Here is a 23,367-nt window from a genome sequence, read left to right on the forward strand (position 1 = left end):
GGAGTGCAGTGGTGCCATCTAAGCTCACTGTAACCTCCACCTCCCGGGTTCAAGCCATTCTCCTGCCTCAGCCTCCCAAGTAGCTGGGACTACAGGCGCCCACCACCGTGCCCAGCTAATTTTTGTATTTTTAGTAGAGGGTTGCTCCATGCCAGTCAGGCTGGTCTTGAACTCTCGACCTCAAGTGGTCCGCCCACCTCGGCCTCCCAAAGTGTTGGGATTACAGGCATGAGCCACTGTGCCTGGCCGGTTTTTTTTCGTTTTTTTTTTTTTTTAATTGCAGTGGCGATCAGGACAGCGTCGACTTCCCCAGACTCAGGCAATCCTCCCACCTCAGCCTCCTGAGCAGCTGAACTACAGGGCACGCCACCAGGCCCAGTTAATTTTTTGCAGAGATGCGGTTTCACCATTTTACCCACGCTGGTCTGGAACTCCTGTACTCAAGCGATCTGCCCACCTCAGCCTCCCAAAGTGCTGGGATTATAGGCTGAGCAACCTCCTGGGCCTGCCTCAGGCCTGTTCTCAACAGGATAACATGCTCTGCTCATCTCTCTGGATGAAAAAAGTGTAAAAAAAGACTAAGAAAAAGGCAAATGAAGGACTGACTAAACAAAATTTGTACTTGTTTAATAAGAAAATCACTTCTTTAAAAAAATAGTTATTTACATGCTGAGGTTCATCTGTGCAATGCAAGAGCTGAAAATAGATTCGAGAAAGGCTGTTCCTACAAGGAAAGGTCCTGAGGTTACAATGCCAGGCCACATCTGCCAGGCAGGCCTGAGAAACCATGGTTCTCATGGCTCAGAAAACATGGCTGCAGCGATCCCAGCTTCTTGCTGCCCACAGGGATGGCACGCCTGGGCGCACACTGTGAGCTGCTCAGAGGCACTCTGGTGGGCAGCTCCCACCACCTCAGTCGGTGTCTCCATCCCCTTCGCTGCCTTCCAGGGGACTGGGCACCTGCAGAAGAAGAGCACATGGAGAATGAGAGGCAAGCACTCTCCCCTACTGCTCCTGAATGCCCAGAGGTGCCCATGACAGGTTCGGCACAGGAGCCTTGCCCCCACCATTTCCTCATCAGGGGCAGAGGCTGGCATTTGTTCTCAGTCATCTCTTAACCAGGTCAGGAACCTGCGCAGGGAAAGGCAAGGGCTGGGGACACTAGAGGGGCCTTTGTTGGGCTCCTTCACATTCTCACAGGCTGCACTGACCACAGGAGAAAATAAAATGGGGCCATTTGGAAACTCAACAAATGCAGGTGCTTCGGAAGTATATATGCCTGTCATCAGTGGAGTCAACAGCAGTCCACTGGCCCAGGCCAAATTGGCACCTGCGCTGTATTTTAGCCTGCACTGGACTTGGGAAAAATTAACTACCAGCACTTAAAAAGGGGAAGATTTCCCATACCAGTATGCAATGCTGGTTTCCCTCAACAACATTTAAGCATGCGGTCACTGTCACATTCCAACACGGCCACCACCAGCTGCCACTGAGCCACGAGTATCCCCTTCAGATGAAACGAGGGCTCCTGGCCACCGCTGGCCCCCTACTCCCTGCCATCCCCGGACTGGGAGCCTCTCATTGCCCCATCTATAGGATGGCTTGCCAGGTGCCTGGCCCCTCACCTGCCCACCCTACCTCCCTGGGGCCTGCACACACTGAATTTGCCACCCACGTATGCAGGAAGGACTCTGTTTTCACAGATATCTAGACACGAAGAATCTCCCTGAGCCCTGCCTGAGAATGTCACCCTTTGAAACCTCACTGGGCCACCATGAAAGAACTCAGGCTGGCCGGCCGCGGCAGCTCACGCCTGGAATCCCAGCACTTTGTTAGGCTGAGGTGGGTGGATCACAAGGTCAGGAGTTCAAGACCATCCTGACTAACACAGTGAAACCCCGTCTCTACTGAAAATACAAAAAATTAGCCAGCAGTGGTGGCAGGCACCTGTAGTCCCAGCTACTATGGAGGCTGAGGCAGGAGAATGGTGTGAACCCGGGAGGCAGGGCTTGCAGTGAGCCAAGATCGCGCCACTGCGCTCCAGCCTGGGCGATAGAGCGAGACTCCATCTCAAAAAAAAAAAAAAAGAGAAAGAACTCGAGTTTTGGGGACATCTCTCACCCCAGAGCAAAGAACTGAGAATGACAATTTCATTCACTAAGCTTTTAGCTCCTGCACCTACAATCCTGTATGTTCCAGCTCTAAGCTGCACTCCGCAGCTGTCTAGCCGCTGATTGCGCTCCGTGCCAGGTCCATAGTAGGTGTGCCGGCAGCAGGCCTGACCCGGGGTGGCCCTCCCAGGGTTGAAAAGCACCTGGTGGCGGAGCAAGTGGGTGGCGCAGGCAGGCAGACAAGGAACATCTCAAGACCGCCTGGCCCTGCTCCTGCAGCCGCTGTGTGGCCTTGGGGGGAGTGACACACTTCTCTGTGCCTCAGCTTACTCCTCTGTACAATGGGAACAATGTGGGCCTGTGCTCTGCTGAGCACTGCTGGGAACGTGCCCCTACCTTGGCGCCTGTGCCAGCTGCCGTGAGAGCGGTGGCACTGAAGTTGTGGACGGGCAGGGTGCTCAGCCACTGGGCCATGGAGCGCTCATCTCGCTCAGTGCTGATGATGGTGGGGTAGATGTGCTCCTCCTTGAAGGCTGCGACCTTGCCCTCCTCCTGCACCCAGTCCAGCGGCTCATGCAGCCCATCGTTGCCAAAGCGCTGGTTGTACTTCTCGAAGTGCACCCTCTCCAGGACCAGGCCAAGTCCCGGCGCCTTGGGCACGTCCACCTTCTCTGTGCCCCAGCTGCGCTCCAGCACACTCTCAGGGGCATAGCCCTTCACGATGGCCACCACCAGGCCAATCATCTTCCGGATCTGATGCATCATGAAGCTCTGGCCCTTCACCCTGATCACTGCGAACTCCAGGCCCTCCCGCACAAAGGGTTCCTCGCAGTACATCTCCAGGATGTAGCGGCGGGCGCTGGGCTCCTGTGGCCCCTTCTGTGAGGTGAAATTGTGGAAGTTGTGCGTGCCCTTGTAGCAGGCCAGGAGCCTGTTGACCTGCTGCAGCGTCTCGGCGCTCAGACGGTAGGTCTCATCCTGCACATCCCGGTCCTTGTGCGCAAAGGCAAACGTGGGCAGCAGGTAGCAATAGGTCCTGGCATCACATCTGTTCTTGGAGTTAAACCCACCTGTGACCCGCTTCAGTCCTAGGAGAGAGGCGATCAGGGAGGAGAGAGGCAGGTGAGAAGTGCCTGGATGACCAGGGAGCGGCCTGAGCACAGAGTGAGCCCCAGAGTCTCCTCACCCAGAGCACCAACCAAGCTCCAGCAAGCATCGGCTTCTCTGGGGAGGGGACAGCCATAGGTTGGGGAACAGGCAGAGGAGGACAGTGGACAGGAGGGACAGGTGCAGTGCTCTATAAGCTGACTGAATTTACAACCATTTATTGTAATTTTCCAATAGCGAGAAGATACAAAATGTCTCCAACACAAAGAAATGATAAATGCTTGGAGTGATGGATCTACTTATGCTAATTGCCCTATTTGATCATTACACATGACTAGAAATATCACACATTATTGTACATAAGTGTGTATAATTATTATGCATGAATTTAAAATACTAAAAGCAGCTAGGCGCAGTGCAGTGGCTCATGCCTGTAATCCCAGCACTTTGGGAGGCCAAGGCGGGTGGATCACTAGGTCAGGAGTTCGAGACCAGCCTGGGCAACATGGCAAAACCCCGTCACTATTAAAAATACAAAAATTAGCCAGGCATGGTGGCAGGTGCCTGTAATCCCAGCTACTTGGGAGGCTGAGGCAGGAGAATTGCTTGCACCCATGAGGAGGAGGTTGCAGTGAGCTGAGATCATACCACTGCACCCCAGCCTGTGCGACGGAGCGAGACTCTGTGTCAAAAAATAATAGTAACACACCAGGAGCGGTGGCTCATGCCTGTAATCCCAGCACTTCGGGAGTCTGAGCGGATCATGAGGTCAGGAGATTAAGGACCACCCTGGCTAACAGGGTGAAACTCCATCTCTACTAAAAATACAGAAAATTGCACTTTGGGAGGCCGAGACGGGCGGATCACGAGGTCAGGAGATCGAGACCATCCTGGCTAACATGGTGAAACCCCGTCTCTACTAAAAATACAAAAAACTAGCGGGCGATGTGGCGGGCGCCTGTAGTCCAGCTACTCGGGAGGCTGAGGCAGGAGAATGGCATAAACCCGGGAGCGGAGCTTGCAGTGAGCTGAGATCCGGCCACTGCACTCCAGCCTGGGCGGCAGAGCGAGACTCCGTCTCAAAAAAAAAAAAAAAAAAAAAAAAAAAAATACAGAAAATTAGCCGTGTGTGGTGGCAGGTGCCTGTAGTCCCAGGTACTCAGGAGGCTGAGGCAGGAGAATGGTGTGAACCCAGGAGGCAGAGCTTGCAGTGAGCTGAGATCACACCACTGCACTCCAGCCTGGGCAACAGAGCGAGACTCCATCAAAAAATAATAATAATAATAATAATAATAAAAGCAAAAAAAAAATTGTTAAAGGAATTGGGCTTTTGTGCACAAACTCTAAATCTGTAGCTTAATCTCGGAATTAAACACATATCCAAACAACAAAAACAAAGGGTGTGTTAAAACCCAGTGCTGGCAAAGGATCCAGTGTGAACTGGTGCAGCCCACCCTGGAATAAAACCCCAGATGCAGGGGAAGTGTGTAACCCCAGCTCAGAAGTCGCGTGAATTCTACAGATAAGGCCATACAGGCAGCACTGTTTGCAACAACAAAAACCACTGGAAACCACCTTAGAATTTCAGCAACTGCAGGCTGACCTAATAAATTCCAGAATATTCGTAGGATAAAAAAGGATGCAGCCCTGCAGGTCAGGAACAAGTCTCCAAAAACTGAGGGCACGTCCCCTCCAAGATGCCTTGAGCGCTAGCAGCACCTCACAGGTGCTCAGTGAATATTTGTTGAATATTGAATAAGCTAAAATTAAAGACAAATGAAGACCTACATGCAGGGGGATCCAATCTGTTGAGGACATCTATGTTTAAATGGAAGAATTCTAGAAGAGTAGGCCGGGCGCGGTGGCTCAAGCCTGAATCCCAGCACTTTGGGATGCCGAGACGGGCGGATCACGAGGTCAGGAATCGAACCATCCTGGCTAACACGGTGAAACCCCGTCTCTACAAAAATACAAAAAACTAGCCGGGCGAGGTGGCGGCGCCTGTAGTCCAGCTACTCGGAGGCTGAGGCAGGAGAATGGCGGGAACCCGGGAGGCGGAGCTTGCAGTGAGCTGAGATCCGCCACTGCACTCCAGCCCCGGGACAGAGTGAGACTCCGTCTCAAAAAAAAAAAAAAAAAAAAAAAGAATTCTAGAAGAGTAACCCTCACTGAGGCACCAACTTCAGGGGCTAGGAGGAGAAAGCTCTGCCTGGACTTGCCTCTGCTGTGCTGCACACCTCCTCCAGGAGCTTGCATTGTGGCTGAGACATGCAGGCCCCACCAGCTGCTAGGATTCCACCACACCTCAGGAGTCTGATTTTTTTTTTTTTGAGATGGAGTCTCACTCTGTTGCCCAGGCTGGAGTACAGTGATGCAGTCTCGGCTCACTGCAACCTCCGCCTCCCGAGTTTAAGCGATTCTCCTGCCTCAGCCTCCCGAGTAGCTGGAATTACAGGCACTTGCCACCACGCCCGGCTAACTTTTGTATTTTTAGTAGAGATGGGGTTTCACCATGTTGAACTCCTGACCTCGTGATCCGCCCACCTCGGCCTCCCACAATGCTGGGATTACAGGCGTTGGATACTGCGCCCAGCCAGGAGTCTGATTTAACACCCAACTATGGTTTCCCATTTACAAGGACTGGCCTGGGCCTTGTGACCTCACAAGCAGTGGGGTGCTTCCACACAGCCTGCCAGGCCCAGGTCACTAGTCACATGGATGCCATGGGCGCTGCCACCGCATGCCTCGTGCTTTTGTCTCCAGTCATGTTTGTTTCTGAGTGACTTTTTTGGTTTTTTTTGGTTTTAAAGATTCCATTTCATAAACACTGAACATCACTGGGATGTGCTGCAAGCATAATTCTGGTTGTTTCAGACATAACTGCTAAGAAAGGCTGAAAAGTGCCGGCAGACGGCCACGCTGCAGGCCTGGGGAGGGCCCTGCCAGCCTGCGCCGCGGCATGTGGGTGACAGCGACTACCCAACAACTGCACAGACGTGGCACTGTTGAGCATGATGGGGATTCATCTACAGAATACTCACCACGCAAATGAATGGGAAGAGACCTCAAACGCAACTTTCAGAGGACTTCTTCTATGGGAAGTTTCTCAGGAGGAAATTATCCTCAGAAGGCAGAGGAAGCCCAGCATAACAAAAATAAAACTATTGTCGGGTGTGGTGGCTCAAGCCTGTAATCCCCAGCTGCTGGTAATCCCAGCACTTCAGGAGGTCAAGGCAGGTGGATCACCTGAGGTCGGGAGTTCAAGACCAGCCTGACCAACATGGAGAAACCCCGTATTCACTAAAAAGACAAAATTAGCCGGGCGTGGTGGCACATGCCTGTAATCCCAGCTACTTGGGAGGCTGAGGCAGGAGAATCACTTGAACCTGGGAGGTGGAGGTTGTGGTGAGCCAAGATTGCGCCATTGTACCCTAGCCTGGGCAACAAGAGCGAAACTCCATCTCAAAAAAAAAAATTAATAAAAAATGAAACTATTGCTGGGTGCAGTGGCTCATGCCTATAATCCCAGCACTTTGGGAGGCCGAGGTGGGTGGATCACTTGAGTTCAGGAGTTTGAGACCAGACTGACCAACATGGTGAAACCCCATCTCTACTAAAAATACAAAAAACTTAGCCGGGTGTGGTGGTGTGTACCTGTAATCCCAGCTACTGGGAAGGCTAAGGTGGGAGAATCGCTTGAACCCAGGAGGCAGGTGGAGGTTGCAGTGAGCCGAGATCACACCACTGCATTCCAGCCTGGGCAACAGAACAAGACTCCATCACAAAAAAATAAAAATAAAATCAACAGGGATTACTGAATCCTATTTATGACTCATACATAAATGTTCATAGTGGCTTTACTTCTAATAGCCCAAAACTGGAAATCACCCAGTGTCATCAGCAGGTTAAGTGTATAAACAATTCGTGATACATCGCAGAACGGAACAGCCGCAGCAATGAGAAGGAACAGACTGGGCCGGGCGCGGTGGCTCAAGCCTGTAATCCCAGCACTTTGGGAGGCCGAGACGGGCGGATCACGAGGTCAGGAGATCGAGACCATCCTGGCGAACACAGTGAAACCCCGTCTCTACTAAAAATACAAAAAAAAAACTAGCCGGGCGAGGTGGCGGGCGCCTGTAGTCCCAGCTACTCGGAGGCTGAGGCAGGAGAATGGCGTAAACCGGGAGGCGGAGCTTGCAGTGAGCTGAGATCCGGCCACTGCACTCCAGCCTGGGCGACAGAGCAAGACTCCGTCTCAACAAAAAAAAAAAAAAAAAAAAAAAAAAAAAGAAGGAACAGACTGCTGACATACACAACAGCATGGATGAATCTTAAAATAGTCAGGCTGTGGGCCGGGCACAGCAGCTCACGCCTGTAATCCCAACACTTTGGAAGACTGAGGCAGGTAGACTGATTGAGCCTAGGAGTTTGAGACCAGCCTGGGCAACATGGCGAAACCCCATCTCTACCAAAAAAATTAAAATTTAGCCGGCTGTGGTGGCGTGTGCTTGCAGGCTGAGGCGGGAGGATCGCTTGAGCCCAGGTGGTCGATGCTACAGTGAACTGTGATCGCAACTCCAGCCTGGGCTATAGAACAAGACTCTGTCTTCCTGTCTCAAAAAAACACTTCTCTCCAAGCAGACCAGTCAGGCAGACAACAGTTCTGTTTTCTCGGGATTACACCAAAACAAAAAGGAAAAGAAAACAGAGCAAGATGATAGATTCACGCCCAGCCACACCTATCATTACATTCAATATAAGTGGCTTCTGGGAGGCCAAGGCAGGAGGATCCCTTGAGCCCAGGAGTTCAAGACCAGCCTGGGCAACAAAATGAGACCCCATCTCTACAAACTCAAAAATTAAGTGTGGTGGCACACACTTGTAGTTCCAGTTACTCAGGAGGCTGAGGACCACTTGAACCTGGGAGGCGGAGGCTACAGTGAGCCATGATCACACCACTGGACTCCAGCCTGGGTGACAGAGCAAGACTCTCTCAAAAAACAAACAGAATAAATGAACCAATGTATGTACGTGAAGTTGCCTGTGCCTGCCACTTAAAAGGTAGAGAGTCCCATTTTAAGAAGGCCTAAAAATTCCATTTATCAGTACTTCCATAAAAGGGAACAATTGTTCATTTTAACCATGAATTTGGATTTTCACATCCAGTGTTGGCTTAAAACAAGGCACCTGTGTGGCCACAAGCACCGCCAATGAGAAGCCGTCTACTCCTGTCTAGTTGCTCCCGTTTCTGAAGGTCAGAACCAGCTGCAAAGCAACTCTGACTACACTTCTGCATCAGGGACAGGTGGAAAAGGCAGGAGCATGCATAGCCTCGTGTCTCTGCAAGACCATCTACAACCAGGCGTGAGGCCGCCAGCACTGCAAGACTTACCCAGGATCCGAATGTGAGACGGAAGGTGGCTGTTGATCTTTTCTAGAATGTCGTCAATCAGCCACACCTTCAGGGAGACCACCTGGCCGGCTGCGGACACGCCCTGTAAAGGAAGCAGAACGGCTGACGGAAGGCGGGTCCCTCGGGCCTCGCACGCTGGTCTCTGAGACGACGGGGACCTTCTGTTGTTTCACACATGAATTCTGCTGTTAGAAACGCATCTGGAGGGAATCATCCAATATAAAGATAAAGCTCTATCTGCCAACGGAGTGCGTGCAGGAGCACTTATAAAATAAACTATTAGGAATGAATTCAAAGCCCAAGAGAAAACATTAAATGAGGGAGCATAAATACGACTCTGTGCAGACAGAAAGCAAAGTACCACAAAAGATACGACCCCCATCCAGGTGCAATGGCTCACGCCTGTAATCCCAGCACTTTGGGAGGCTGAGGCGAGCCGACCGGCTGAGGTCAGGAGTTTGAGACCAGCCTGGCCAACACGGTGAGACCTGATCTCTACTAAACATACAAAAAATTAGCAGGTTTTGCAGCGTGCGCCTGTAGTCCCAGCTACTCAGGAGGCTGAGGTGGGAGAATCACTTGAGCCTGGGAGGTTGGAGGTTGCAATGAGCCAAGATCCTGTCACTGCACTCCAGCCTGAGTGACAGAGTCAGACTCTACCTCAAAAAAAAAAAAAAGATATGACTCCCAAGGATTGGGGAAAAGAGAAAACACAACTTAGAACCAAGGGCAGAGTGAGTAGGAGGTCCTCACTTGAGTCAGAACAGCAGTGGCCCTGGGGTAAAGGAAGGGCCTTCTGGGGACAGGCAGTGGGTACACAGGTCGGTACACAGGTAAAAACTGATCAAGCTTATGCTTAAGACTAGCACGCTTTACTGTTGTATATTATACCTCTTTTTTAAAGTAAGTTTCTATAGATTTTTTGTTGGGTTCTTTTTGAGACAAGGTTTGGTCTGTCACCCAGGTTGGAGTGCAGTGTTGCCATCTTGGCTCACAGCAACCTCGACCTCCCAGGTTCGAGCAATCCTCCCACCCCAGCCTCCCAAGTAGCTGAGACTACAGGCAGGCACCACAATGCCTGGAGAGTTTTTAAAATTTTTTTGTAGAGACAGGGTATTGCTATGTTGCCCAGCCTGGTCTGGAACTCCTGTCCTCAAGTGATCCTCCCACCTCAGTCTCATAAAGTGCTGGGATTACAGGCGTGAGCAACCATGGCTGGCCAAGGAGATCGTTTCCGATTAAAGGAAGCTCTAGAGACATGATAACTGAATGCCAACGATGATCCTAGATTAGATCCCCGACCAATTAACAAAAATAAAAGGCATGCCACAAAGAAGCTGAAGAAAAAGAAAACAGAAAAGACAGTTTCCAACTTTAGACAACATGTCAGATGGTGGTACTCTTATCAATGCTGAATTTCACACGAGTAATAATTTATAGTGTGAGGTTGCTGAAGGATGTCACAGTCCCTAGGAGACTTGTGCTAAGATGTTTCAGGGTAAAGGGTGATGATGTCTGCAACTTACTCTTTTTTTTTGAGACGGAGTCTCACTCTGTCATCCAGGCTGGAGTGCAGTGGCCGGATCTCAGCTCACTGCAAGCTCCGCCTCCCGGGTTCTCCTCATTCTCCTGCCTCAGCCTCCCGAGTAGCTGGGACTACAGGCGCCCGCCACCACGCCCGGCTAGTTTTTTCTATTTTTTAGTAGAGACGGGGTTTCACTGTGTTAGCCAGGGTAGTCTCGATCTCCTGACCTCGTGATCCGCCCGTCTCGGCCTCCCAAAGTGCTGGGATTACAGGCTTGAGCCACCACGCCCAGCCTGCAACTTACTCTTAAACGGTTCCATTTTAAGATAGAAAAGGCCAGGCACGGCCGGGCGCGGTGGCTCACGCCTGTAATCCCAGCACTTTGGGAGGCCGAGGCAGTCGGATCACGAGGTCAGGAGATGGAAACCATTCTGACTAACACGGTGAAACCCCGTCTCTACTAAAAAATACAAAAAACTGGCCGGGCGCGGTGGCTCAAGCCTGTAATCCCAGCACTTTGGGAGGCTGAGATGGGCAGATCACGAGGTCAGGAGATCGAGACCATCCTAGCTAACATGGTGAAACCCTGTCTCTACTAAAAATACAAAAAACTAGCCGGGCGACGTGGCGGGCGCCTGTAGTCCCAGCTACTCGGGAGGCTGAGGCAGGAGAATGGCGTGAACCCGGGAGGCGGAGCTTGCAGTGAGCTGAGATCCGGCTACTGCACTCCAGCCTGGGCGGCAGAGCAAGACTCCGTCTCAAAAAAAAAAAAAGAAATTTTCAAAATAAAAAGTTGGAGAGTAAAACTGTTGAGATGTTCCACTGGCCAGACCCACACATGGAATGTGACAGAAGGAAACGAGCTGTTCTGAAACAAGATGACTTTAGGTAAATACACAACAGATTTCAAAGACTTAGCACCAAAAAAGGGAAAGAAAATACATCTCATTGCCAACCACTCTGTACCGACAAGAAGTTGAAGTTGAGAATATCGGAGACATCCTGGGGGGATAGGGACAACAGCTACTGAGGGACACCCGGTATCTCTGGGATGGCCTATGTCTGGCTGTGGTGATGGCTGCACAGCTCTGTGAATATACTGGCACCACCGAACTGTATACGTTCTTCTTTTTTTTTTTTTGCCAGGCTGGAGCTCAGTGACGCAACCTCGACTTACTGCCACCTTCATCTTCCATGTTCAAGAGATTCTCGTGCCTTAGCCTCCCAAGTAGCTGGGATTACAGGTGTGACTCACCATGCCTGGCTAATTTTTGTATCTTTAGTAGAGATGGGATTTTGTCATGTTGGCCAGGCTAGTCTTGAACTCCAGGCCTCAAGTGCTCCGTCCACTTTGGCCTCCCAAAGTACTGGGATTACAGGTGTGAGCCACCACACCCAGCTTGAACCGTACACTTTCTTTTAGGTTTTTTCGTTTTGTTTTGAGATGGAGTTTCACTCTTGTTGCCCAGGCTGGAGTATAATGGCAGGATCTCAGCTCACTGCAACCTCCACCTCTCAGATTCAAACGATTCTCCTGCCTCAGCCTCCTGAGTAGCTGGGATTACAGGCATGTGCCACCATACCTGGCTAATTTTTATATTTTTAGTAGAGACAGGGTTTTACCATATTGAACAGGCTGGTCTCGAACTCCTGAACTCAGGTGATCTACCTGCCTTGGCCTCCCAAAGTGCTGGGATTACAGGCATAAGCCACCACGCCTGGCCTGAACCGTACACTTTCAATGGGTCAATTGTATAAGAGTGAATTATATTTCTTTTTTTGCTTTTTTCTTTTTGAGATGGAGTCTCACTCTGTCACCTAGGCTGGAGTGCACCATCTTGGCTCACTGCAACCTCCGCCTCCCAGGTTCACACAATTCTCCTGCCTCGGCCTCCTGAGTAGTTGGGATTACAGGCACCCACCACCACACCCGGCTAATTTTGTATTTTTAGTAGAGACATGGTTTCTCCATGTTGGCCAGGCTGGTCTCAAATTCCTGACCTCAAGTGATACGCCCGCCTCGGACTCCCAAAGTGCTGGGATTACAGGCGTGAGCCACCGCACCTGGCCAAGAGTGAATTATATTTCAATAAAGCAATTTTTTTTTTTTTTTTTTTTGAGACGGAGTCTCGCTCTGTCGCCCGGGCTCAAGTGCAGTGGCCGGATCTCAGCTCACTGCAAGCTCCGCCTCCCGGGTTTACGTCATTCTCCTGCCTCAGCCTCCCGAGTAGCTGGGACTACAGGCGCCCGCCATCTCGCCCGGCTAGTTTTTTGTATTTTTTTTAGTAGAGACGGGGTTTCACCGTGTTAGCCAGGATGGTCTCGATCTCCTGACCTCGTGATCCGCCCGTCTCGGCCTCCCAAAGTGCTGGGATGACAGGCTTGAGCCACCGCGCCCGGCCTCAATAAAGCTATTTTTAAAATCTGAAACAAAAACAAAATGTTAAACAGCCGAAATATACACACAAAAAAATAAATAATAGGCCGGGCGCGGTGGCTCACGCCTGTAATCCCAGCACTTCAGGAGGCCGAGGTGGGCGGATCACCTGAGGTCAGGAGTTCGAGACCAGCCTGATCAACATGGAGAAACCCCATCTCTACTAAAAATACGAAATTAGCCAGGCGTGGCGGCACATGCCCGTAGTCCCAGCTACTTGGGAGGCTGAGGCAGAAGAATGGCTTGAACCCGGGAGGTGGAGGTTGTGGTGAGCTGAGATCCCGCCATTGCACTTCAGCCTGGGCAACAAGAGTGAAACTGTCTCAAAAATAAATAAATAAATAAATAATAAAAATTGTAAAATGTTACTGTGTTTTCATCCGAAGGGCAGGGCACTCGGGTGTCACCATGTCGGCCTCATGGATCTACTTCTGTAGGTTTTTCCAATTGCAAGTGAGAAAACATATTAGAATGAAACTCTCTCTCTAATAACAGCAGAACTAAAAATAAAATACAAGGACCCTATTTTGAAAAGCTCTCTTCATCGGCTCCAACAAATTGTTCCTTTCTTCTTCCCTGAAAACAATCAGAGAGCTGCAAATGGAAGAATCAAAAAGAAAATGGAAATAGTAAGACCCCCCAGAACTCCCTACCTGGAGCCATCAAACGCATCACCCGCTAGGAGGGAACCTGTGGGTCCTTCTTTGTGCTCCCCGCTCTATGCGACGGCTCCAGTACGCGTCCATGGACCCCCAGGGACCGGTGTGCCTTTGAAACTAGGTGTTTGTGGGAACAAGAGCCACAGCTTTATTCAGATTCCCGGGGGTCCTGACCGGCAAAAAGTGACGTCTCTGAGAGACCCCCAATGCCCTCAGGCAGCCTGAGAGCCATGTGAGAGCCAGATACTCCGAAAGGCAAGGATGACAGGTATCACATTCACTGATGCCTTGTACATGCTACAGAAAAGCTGTCTGTTCTCTCCAGCTGTGCTGACCCTGTCTGCCAAATGCTGGGCTGCAGGTGGCAAGCCACCCAGGTGCCGAGACGAGAGACTGAAGGCACGAGCTGTTCCAGTATATAACGAGAATAATTAGAATAAGAAAAGTTATACTAGAAATAAAATACAGATATGATTACATAGAATATCAATATTTGTAGTATTATTCTTTATTATTATAATAATCTCTGTTCTATAATTATAACCTAGGAAAAACCAGGCCATACAGAGTCAGGAGCTGAAGGGACACTGTGAGAGGTGACCAGAAGACAAGAGTGTGAGTCCTCGGTCTCTCCCAGCTAAGGGCCGCTTGGTCTAGTGGTAGCGCCAGTGCCTGGGAAGGCACCTGATACTTAGCAGAGCGGGAAAGGGAGTCTCCCTTTCCCTGGGGCAGTCAGAGAACACTCTGCGTGGCCAGCACGTGTTGTGGGAGGCCTGACATGGCCCAGGCCTGCCTGCAGTCATCTGGAGGCTTAAACGCCTCCTGTGCTGCTGTGCTTCAAAGGTCACACTCCTTGTCACTTGCATGTTCCGCCTGTACACCTGGCTCCTCCTTTTAGGTTCTTAGAAGACAGCAGTAGCAGAATTAGTGAAAGCATTAAAGTCTTTGATCTTTCTGACAAGCGCATAGAAGAAATGCTGATGTACGCTGTCCCCCTCTCCGCCTCAGCTACCACAAAGGGAAAGACCCCTGTCCCGTGGACACGTCACTCGTGTGACCTTATCAATCACTTGAGATGACTCATACCCCTTACCCTGCCCCCTTGCCTTGTATACAATAAATAGCAGTGCACCAGGCATTCAGGGCCACCAGGACTCTGCACGTTGGTGGCAGTGGTCCCCTGGGCCCAGCTGTCCTTCCATCTCTTTGTCTCATGTCTTTATTTTTCCACGATCTCTCGTCTCTGCACATGAAAGAAAACCCACAGGCCCTGTAGGGCTGGACCCTACACTGAGTCCCTCCTTAAAGACATCTCCATTCCCTGTGGCGGGCCACTCTGCCCACATCCAATCTCATGGTTCAGTTCCAAGCACAGCAGTGTGGCGTCACAGGACCACTTGGCATGTGCTGCCACACAGCCAGCAGCAGCGTCCAGGGTGGATGTGCAAACCCATCGGAAGTGGGTACTCAGCCTTGTGGTTCTGAAGGGTCAGTGCTGGGTCACCAGCCTCACGCAGCTGAGACCACGTAACAGGTCCAGGGTGGTGGAGATGTGATGAGTGTGGACTTTGCACACAGACAAACACAGCATGACATTTATCCCATGAAGAGATTTTTATATGGATTATATGCTGAAATAAGGATGTCCTGAATATATTGAGTTTATGATACAGCAAATTATTTATTAATGTCAAGCCAGATGTGGTGGTTCATGCCTGTAAATCCCAGCACTTTGGGAAGCCAAAGTGGGAAAATCACTGGAGCCCAGGAGCTGGAGACCCCTGGGCAACACAGCAAGACCTCATATTAAAAAAAAAAAAAAAATTGTAGCCAGGCATGGTGGAGTTCCTGTCGTTCCAGTGATATGATTTTGCTGTGTCCCTGCCAAATCTCATGTGGAATGGTAATCCCCACAGGTCTAGGGGAGACCTGGTGCGAGGTGACTGGATCATGCGCAGTTTCCCCCATGCTGTTCTCGTAACAGTGAGTGAGTTCTCACAACATCTGACGGTTTTATAAGGGGCTCTTCCCCTTACTCTCTTCACTCTCTCGCGCCTGCCACCATGATCTAAGTTTCCTGAGGCCTCCCCAGCTATGTGACACTGAGTCAGTTAAACCTCTTTTCTTTATAAATTGCCCAGTCTTGGGCAGTTCTTTATAACAGCGTGAAAACAGACCAATTCACCCAGCTACCTGGGAAGCTGAAGCAGGAGGACGTGAAAACAGACCAATTCACCCAGCTACCTGGGAAGGTGAAGCAGGAGGACGTGAAAACAGACCAATTCACCCAACTACCTGGGAAGCTGAAGCAGGAGGACTGCTTGAGCCCAGGAGTTTGAGACTGCAGTAAGCCTGGATCATGCCACTGCACTCCAGCCTGGACAACAGAATGAGACCCTGACTCTAAAAAAGGAAAGAAAAGGGAATGTTGCATCATACAAGTGTGGCTCTCTGCCTTCGTAGCCACACAATCACATTTGCCTCAGAGTAAGCCTGATTGGAGGGTCGAAGGCAGACGTTGCGGCTGCCCCTGTGCCACCTGCAGGAATGTATGTCCCTGAGAACAGAATCAACACAAGAGAAAGCAAAGACCAGAGAGAACACAGAGCCCCGCTGGCAGGAAGCACCTAGATCCGGCTATACCTGAGCTGACCAAGCTCCTAGACATCTCACCTATATAAGGTGTAGGCTAGTTTGATTTGCACATCATATGTGCTCAGAAGCAACATAACAAGTCAGGACACTGAGCTGGAAAGTGGGCTGGGTGCTGCTCATATCAGCCGGGAAGGGGCAGAGAAGGCCGTCACCCACCTTGTCTGTCCGGGCACAGCGCTGAAAGGACATTTTCCTCATGTCCTCGCCATGATTTTCAGGAATACAGCCTGACTGGACAAGGGCAGACACCAAGTCATCTTCAATTGTTTTGAATTGTGAGGACCCAACATTCCTCTGGAAAAAGGAGACAAAATCAGGTTTCACATTTTGCAGACAGGGGTCGCCATGTTGCCCAGGCTGGTCTCAAACTCCTGGTCTCAAGCGCTCCTCTGGCCTGAAGTGCTGAGATTACAAGTGTGAGCTGCCACGCTCACGTGAAAACACTGTATTCTGCTCACTCGCCCTGAGCCTGGGCTGCTCCACGCCAGGGGATGGGTAGCGTGGAATGGAATCAAAACACAGGTTTGACTGAACCTGTGCACACACCTACTTCCACAATCAGTTATGACATCAGTGCTGTGGGTGCTACCTATACTTAAACAATATAACATCAGATGTAAAGTAATCCATGGTCAGGCACAGTGGCTCACACCTGTAATCCCAGCACTTTGGGAGGCCAAGGTGGGTGGATCACCTGAGGTCAGGAGTTCGAGACCAGTCTAGCCCACATGGTGAAACCCCGTGTCTACTAAAAATACAAAAAGTAGCCAGGTGTGGTGGTGGGCTCCTGAGACAGGAGAAATTGCTTGAACCTGGAAAGTGGAGGCTGCAGTGAGCTGATAGTGAACCACTGCACTCCAGCCTAGGCGACAGAGGAAAACGCTGTCTCAAAAAAAATGCAAATAAAAGTTAGTCAGGTATGCTTTTAATCCCAGCTACTCAAGAGGCTGAGACAGGAGAATCACTTGAATCTGGGAGGCAGAGATTGCAGTGCACAGTGGTTGGCTGGGCTCGGTGGTTCACCCCTGTAATTCCAACACTTTGGGAGAGGGAGGCAGGAGGATAATCTGAGACCAAGAGTTCAAGGCCAGCCTGACCAACATGGTGAAACCCCGTCTCTACTAAAAATACAAAACTAGCTGGGCGTGGTGGCATGTGCCTGTAGTCCCAGCTACTCGGGAGGCTGAGGCACAAGAATCACTGGAACCCGGGAGGTGGAGGTTGCAGTGGGCCAAAATCCCGCCACTGCACTCCAGCCTGGGCGACAGAGTGAGACTCTGTTTCCAAAAAAAAAAGCAATCCATTACTTGTAACTTTCACCATAAAAGCTGTTACAACAACTTGCCAAAGTTAAGCATTATTTTCTTAAACGTTTGTTTCAGTCAGACACTGCATGCACCCCACGAACTTCTGTGGATAAGCTTAAAGATGTTTAAAGAACACAGAACCAGGCAAAGCCACAGTGTTAATTACAAAAAGGAACAAAAGGAACGTCTGCCTGAGGCCAGTCACAGTGGCTCATGCCTGTAATCACAACACGGGGAGGCTGAGGCAGGAGGATCGCTTGAGCCCAGGAGTTTGAGAGCAGCCTGGGCAACACAGCGAGTCCCCATTCCCATAAATAATAAGAAACTGAGCAAGACCCTATTCCTGTAAATTAAAAAAAAAATTACTCTGGCCATGAGGTCAAGGACACTTACAGTCCTCAATGCTTGGGAGGCTGAGGTGGGAGGATCTCTTGTGCCCAGGAGGTGGAGGCTGCAGCGAGCAGTGGATGCACCACTGCATTCCAGCCTGGGCCACAAAGGAAGACCATGCCTCAAAAAGAAAAAAAAAATACGCCTACCTGAATGCACCCACACCCTCTACTTTCCAGAAAAGGAAGTGGGCTGAGGATAGAATCCTCACAACTTTAATACTTAGCTCTGTCCCCTTAACGCACACGACGGCAGGCTCTTCGGAGCTAAGCCGCGCTGTCCACCGTCCTCAGCAATGAGCGTCAGTACACCTAGCTCATCTTCACACCCTATTTAGCAGGTGCTGGCAGCACTCCCATCCTAAAGATGAGGACTCGAGCACACAGCAAGTGAACCCCGCCCCAGAACACAGTGGTTAGCCGCAGGGCCGGGCCTGATGGAAGGCAGCAGCTCGCGCGCAGCAGGACCAGTGAAAGCTGCTTGGGCCTGCACCTAAACCCAGCCGGACCCACCGCTTCCACAGCGGCCGCACCTGCACCTAAGCCCCGCGGGACCCGCCGCTTCCCGGGCGTAAACACCTGCATGCCGTGGTAGCCCTTGCCCGAGTAGGCCATGAGCAGCACGATCTTGCGCTTGGGCAGCTTCCCGCGCCGCTCCTCGTCCCCACCGCTCTTGACCTTCTTCGCCGGATGCTCTCCGTCCTCCCAGACGCGGACACCCCCGGCCCAGCAACTGCGGGACCTCCGATCCTGGGGACGCGCGGATCCCGCGGGCGGTGGCTCCGCGTTCCCGGCCATGCGCGGCGAACTGCAGAAAAGGGCAGCGTGAGCGGGGGTCCTGTCAGCACCGCGCGGGGTGGGGTGGGCTGGGCGGGCGTGGCGGGGTCGCCCGGCGTCGCGGTCATTACCAGGACGGACGCGGTCCCAGGCGCAGGGTCCACCGTCCGCAGGCTCCCAACAGCGCGCGAAGATGGAGGCCCATGCGCAGGCTACCAGCGAACCCGACCCCGCCCTGACCCCCCAGTGTCCCAGCCCCGCCTCTGCCGACCCCTAACCTCTCGGACCCTGACGCTGCTGTCCTGTTCCTGCTGACCCCTGACCTCCGGGAATCCGGCGCCCCAACCACTCTCTAGCTAACGTCTGACCTCTCGGACCCGCACACCCCAAGCCCGCTCCTGCTGACCCCTGACCTCTCGGGCCCCGCGCCCAAGCCCCGCCTCTGCTGTCCCCAGACCGCCCCGGGACCCTGACGGATAAACTCCAACGTCCCCTGACACCCAGGTTAACCTCTGACCTCCAGGCCCCTTCACCTCCCGCCCCGCCCAGTGGGCTTTCCTCGGGAGTCGAGGAGACCCGGACCACCCGCGTAGGGACCAGAGAGGCTCGCCTCGCATCAGGCCCCACTCTCTAAGCGGCTGACTGAGCCGGAGCCGGACCACGTGGGCGAAGGCGGAAGTGAAACGAGCGGCTGGACGGCGGCCGAGCGCGGACAAAAGTTCTTCGGGAGAAGAGGCGGGGCGGGGACAGGGATGAGAGGGATTTGCGAGGTGGGATGGGGGCGGAGATTAGGTGATGGGGGCGGGGATTAGGGTGTTGGGGCGGGGATTTTGGGGTGTTGGGGGCGGGGATTGGGGGTGTCAGGGACGGGACACGAGGCCCTCCCGGATCCGGCACCGCGGCCGCGCGGCGAAACGTGCGAGCAGTGGTTGTGCCGCCGCCGCCTCCCGGGTGCTGTCGTCCGCCCAGCGGAGCAGGGGAAACTCCGAGCCCACGCCGGCCCCGCTCCTCTCCGCTCCCGGGTCCCCTCCCACGTGCTCGGCCCCCAGACCCTCAGTGGCACCCACCCTGTGCGGCCCTCGTGTGGCCTCAGCCCCGCGCCCCGTCCCGGTTCCACAGACGCTGGGGCGCAGGGGCGGCTCCGCCCTGGCCTTCACCCGCACCATGGAAGGGGTCACCGCTCACCGCAGCCTCCGCCTCCGGGCTCCAGCGGTCCTCGCAGGCGCGCGCCACCACGCCCAGCTAATTTTTTCGTATTTTTTATAGAGATGCGGTCTCCTGAAAAGTGGCCACTCTTTTTTTGTGGCGGGGAATCAGAGTTTTGCTCTTTCGCCAGGCTGGAGTGCAGTGACGGGATCTCGGCTCACTGCAACCTCCGCCTCCTGGGCTCAAGCGATTCTCCTGCTTCAGCTTCCCGAGTAGCTGAGACTACAGGCGCGCGCCACCACGCCTGGTTAATTTTTTTTGTATTTTAGTAGAGACGAGGTTTCACCGTGTTGGCCAGGATGGTCTCGATCTCCTGACCCAAAAGTGCTGGGATTACAAGCGTTAGCCACCGCGCCCAGTCTTTTTTTTTTTTTTTGAGACGGAGTCTTGCTCTGTCACCCAGGCTGGAGTGCAGTGGCCGGATCTCAGCTCACTGCAAGCTCCGCCTCCCGGGTTCCCGCCATTCTCCTGCCTCAGCCTCCCGAGTAGCTGGGACTACAGGCGCCCGCCACCTCGCCCGGCTAGTTTTTTGTATTTTTTAGTAGAGACGGGGTTTCACCGTGTTAGCCAGGATGGTCTCGATCTGCTGACCTCGTGATCCGCCCATCTCGGCCTCCCAAAGTTCTGGGATTACAGGCTTGAGCCACTGCGCCCGGCCTTTTTTCTTTTTCTTTTCTTTTCTTTTTTTTTTTTGAGACCAGCTCACTATGTTGCCCAGGCAGATCTCCAACTGCTGAGCTCAAGCGATCCGCCTGCCTCCCCTCCCAAAGTGCCAAGATTCCAGGTGTGGCCACTGCGCCCACCACTTCGTTGCCTCCCCTCCCAAGCTTGCCCTCCTGTCCTCCTGCTTTCCCTTAGAGAAACTCATAGGATTCTGGGCCCGCCCTGATAATCTGGCATAATCTCAAAATCCTTAATCCCGTATCTAGGGCCACAATTCAGCCAACCACAAGCTTGAATTTGGGGAATGGGCCATGGAGGTGTTGGGGAGAGCATGCTCCTGGCAGTGCAAGGGTGGGGAGGCAGGAGCCAGCCGTCTGCAGCAGCCCCACTCCTGCCTTCCAGGGGCTGCACCTCCTCCTACAGGTGAGGACTCAGCAGGGCCTGGGCACTGTGCCCACCTGGAGTATGCAGTAGAGAAACCACAGGGCTGCGTGATGAGGGACTGACAGGAAAAGAGGACCAAGGGGCCTGGGGCCAGGTTGTGTGGGGCCCTGTGGCACTGGCTATGAGTGAGATGGGAGCCCCACGGATCCAATCTGACACCCCTTTCCAAGGGGTACTCAATGGGCTGTGTGTGGCTTGTGAGGAGCTGGTGGCCCAGGCAGTAAGGGGAGGCAGGAGGGTGATGCAATTGGCCAGGTGGGAGGGCAGCTCACCTATATTAAATGACCCCCCAGGAGGGTACCCCTCCACCAGCCCAGGCTCCAGGACTGAGGCAGGGGGTACGGACAGGCACCCAGGGGGTCACAGTTCTGTGAGTACGGGCACCAAGGCCTGGTCCCGCTGGCTTGGAGTGTGAAAGGATGAGGTCCCTCCTGCACTGCCACGGCTTCCCCTGGGCCCACCCTCACCACCTGGCTCTGGCACATGGACCTTTACAGCAGCTTTATTTACCACTGCCCAAATGTGGAAACAACCAGTATGTCGGCAGGTGAATGGAAAAACTGTGGTACCTCCAGACAATGGAATACTATGCAGCTCTAAAAAGAAATGAGGCCAGGCACGGTGGCTCATGCCTGTAATCCTAACGCTTTGGGAGGCTGGGAGGGTGGATCACTTGAGGCCAGGAGTTTAAGACCAGCCTGGACAGCGTGGCAAAACCCGTCTAAAAATACAAAACTTGGCCGGGCGCGGTGGCTCAAGCCTGTAATCCCAGCACTTTGGGAGGCCGAGACGGGCGGATCATGAGGTCAGGAGATCGAGACCATCCTGGCTAACATGGTGAAACCCCGTCTCTACTTAAAAATACAAAAAAAACTAGCCGGGTGAGGTGGCGGGCGCCTGTAGTCCCAGCTACTCGGGAGGCTGAGGCAGGAGAATGGTGGGAACCCGGGAGGCGGAGCTTGCAGTGAGCTGAGATCCGGCCACTGCACTCCAGCCTGGGTGACAGAGCGAGACTCCGTCTCAAAAAAAAAAAAAAATACAAAACTTAGCCAGGCTGGGTGCAGTGGCTCAGGCCTATAATCCCAGCTACTTAGAAGACTGGGGCACAAGAGTCGCTTGAACCTTGGGAGGTGGAGGTTGCAGTGAGCTGAGTTCCTGCCCTTGCACTCCAGTCCGGACAACAGAGCGAGACTCAAAAAAAAAAAAACCAAAAAAAAACACAAAAAACAAAAAGACACGAGCTCCCAGGCCCTGGGCATAGTGTGTTTCCAACTGTGGGACATTCTGAAACAAAAACAACTATGAGGACAGGAAGATCAGGGCCGAGTGGAGCTAGGCTGGGAGAGGGGAACAGGTGGAGCCCAGAGGACCTTAGGGTGATGTGTGGCATGACACCTTTGCAACAACCAGTGTACATCGAGTGACCCCATGATGTGAACTGCGGACTTTGGGGGGTAACACAGAACCTGTTGTATTAGAAGTGTCCATGATTTTTGAAAATCTAAAATCTGAATATTGGGTTCAATAGCAGAGACAAAGGCACTGCACGAACCTGACGTGTTACTGACGGGAGAGAGGGCAGATGTCTCTGTGCGTCCTACTCAATTTTCCTACAACTATAAAACTGCTCTAAAAAATATTAAATTCCATGTTTGCAGTGACTGGGCATTTCTTTATGTCACAGATGTACCAGGAGGACCACAGCGCCCACGGCCTGGCAGCTGCCCCACCACACCTCACCTGGTGCTGAGCGCAGCTGTTCCTGTTTGAGGAGGCTGTTTGGAAGCAGCCCGTCTTGGGACTCAGAAATCAAGGTCTCCGCCTTCCCCTTCCTCGAGAACACCAACCTCTCAATGAACTTTCACTTCTTATTGCGGTTAGCAGTTTTTAGCAAGTTATTTTTATCTAATGAAAACAATATACAGTTTAAAAAATGCAAACCCTACAGGAGTTCGAGACCATCCTGGCCAACATGTGAAACCTCGTCTCTACTAAAAATACAAAAAATCAGCCGGGCGCAGTGGTGCATGCCTGTAGTCCCAGCTACTTGGGAGGCTGAGGCAGGAGAATCTCTCGAACCTGGGAGGCGGAGGTTGCAGTGAGCCAAGATTGTGCCACTGCACTCCAGCCTGAGCAAGAGTTACTCGTCTCAAATTAAAAAAAAAAAAAAAGGGCAAAGGATTTAATGTTCCTCCAAAGACACACAGATGGCCGCCAAGTACCTGTGATGCTCAGCGTCAGGACCCCTTGGGGAAATGCAAACCAAAACCACAAGGCGAGGCCTTGCAGGCCCAGCTGCTCAGAGGCTGCAGTGAACAGTCTGAGGCTTCTTGGAAATTCACACAGAGCTCCACGTGGCCTCTCCTAGGTGTATCCCCCAGAGGAGTCAAAGCAGGTGCCCAAAGCTATCCCAAGGTGGGTGCCCTGCCCTCTGGAGTCTGTTCACCCTGTGCAGGACCTCCAGCTTGGCGGGAGAGGCTTCCTGCAGCACAGGAGTCTGCACTGTCCCTCACATATCCAGCTTCTGCCCTGGGGCTCTGCTCCTACGGCTGTGTCCGGCCATTGTGGGCACCAATGGAGGGGGCCCTGGGGCTCCTGCGCCTTGGCTGAGAAAGAAAATGACACAACCTTGAGAACAGCGACAAGCCAGCGAAGACAAGAGGTGACACAAGCC

The 23,367-nt window shown here is 52.5% G+C and overlaps 1 protein-coding gene across 7 annotated transcripts; it reads right to left on the reverse strand.

Moving 5' to 3' along the window:
- Nucleotides 1–606: 606 nt before the first annotated feature.
- Nucleotides 607–19,118, reverse strand: PUS1 (pseudouridine synthase 1). 7 transcript variants are annotated; one of them, XM_033220069.1, is made up of 7 exons: nt 18,766–19,072; nt 18,512–18,674; nt 18,183–18,411; nt 16,064–16,201; nt 8,611–8,713; nt 2,508–3,199; nt 607–960 (listed from the first exon to the last, which is right to left on the reverse strand). In XM_033220069.1, the coding sequence occupies exons 1-7, from the start codon at nt 18,995–18,997 to the stop codon at nt 913–915; spliced, it is 1,605 nt and encodes a 534-aa protein (XP_033075960.1). In that variant the 5' UTR covers nt 18,998–19,072; the 3' UTR covers nt 607–912. The 7 variants fall into 7 exon arrangements, with proteins under 7 accessions (XP_033075960.1, XP_033075964.1, XP_033075965.1 ...); XM_033220073.1 differs by having other exon boundaries at nt 18,512–18,703; nt 18,749–19,071; XM_033220076.1 differs by lacking the exon at nt 607–960 and adding an exon at nt 980–1,121 and having other exon boundaries at nt 2,948–3,199.
- Nucleotides 19,119–23,367: the final 4,249 nt, after the last annotated feature.

This window comes from Trachypithecus francoisi, unplaced genomic scaffold (assembly GCF_009764315.1).
Source record: "Trachypithecus francoisi isolate TF-2019V2 unplaced genomic scaffold, Tfra_2.0 Lachesis_group11, whole genome shotgun sequence".
NCBI lineage: Eukaryota > Metazoa > Chordata > Mammalia > Primates > Cercopithecidae > Trachypithecus > Trachypithecus francoisi.

Bases quoted from the DNA above. Each gene is read 5' to 3' on its own strand.
- PUS1 (XM_033220069.1), bottom strand. From the start codon at position 18,997: ATGCGAGGCGAGCCTCTCTGGTCCCTACGCGGGTGGTCCGGGTCTCCT. The intron at 3,200-8,610 runs GTAAGTCTTGCA...CCTCTCTCCTAG, and splicing joins GTCTCACATTCGGATCCTGG to GACTGAAGCGGGTCACAGGT. The intron at 961-2,507 runs GTAGGGGCACGT...CTTCTTCTGCAG, and splicing joins CAGCTGGCACAGGCGCCAAG to GTGCCCAGTCCCCTGGAAGG.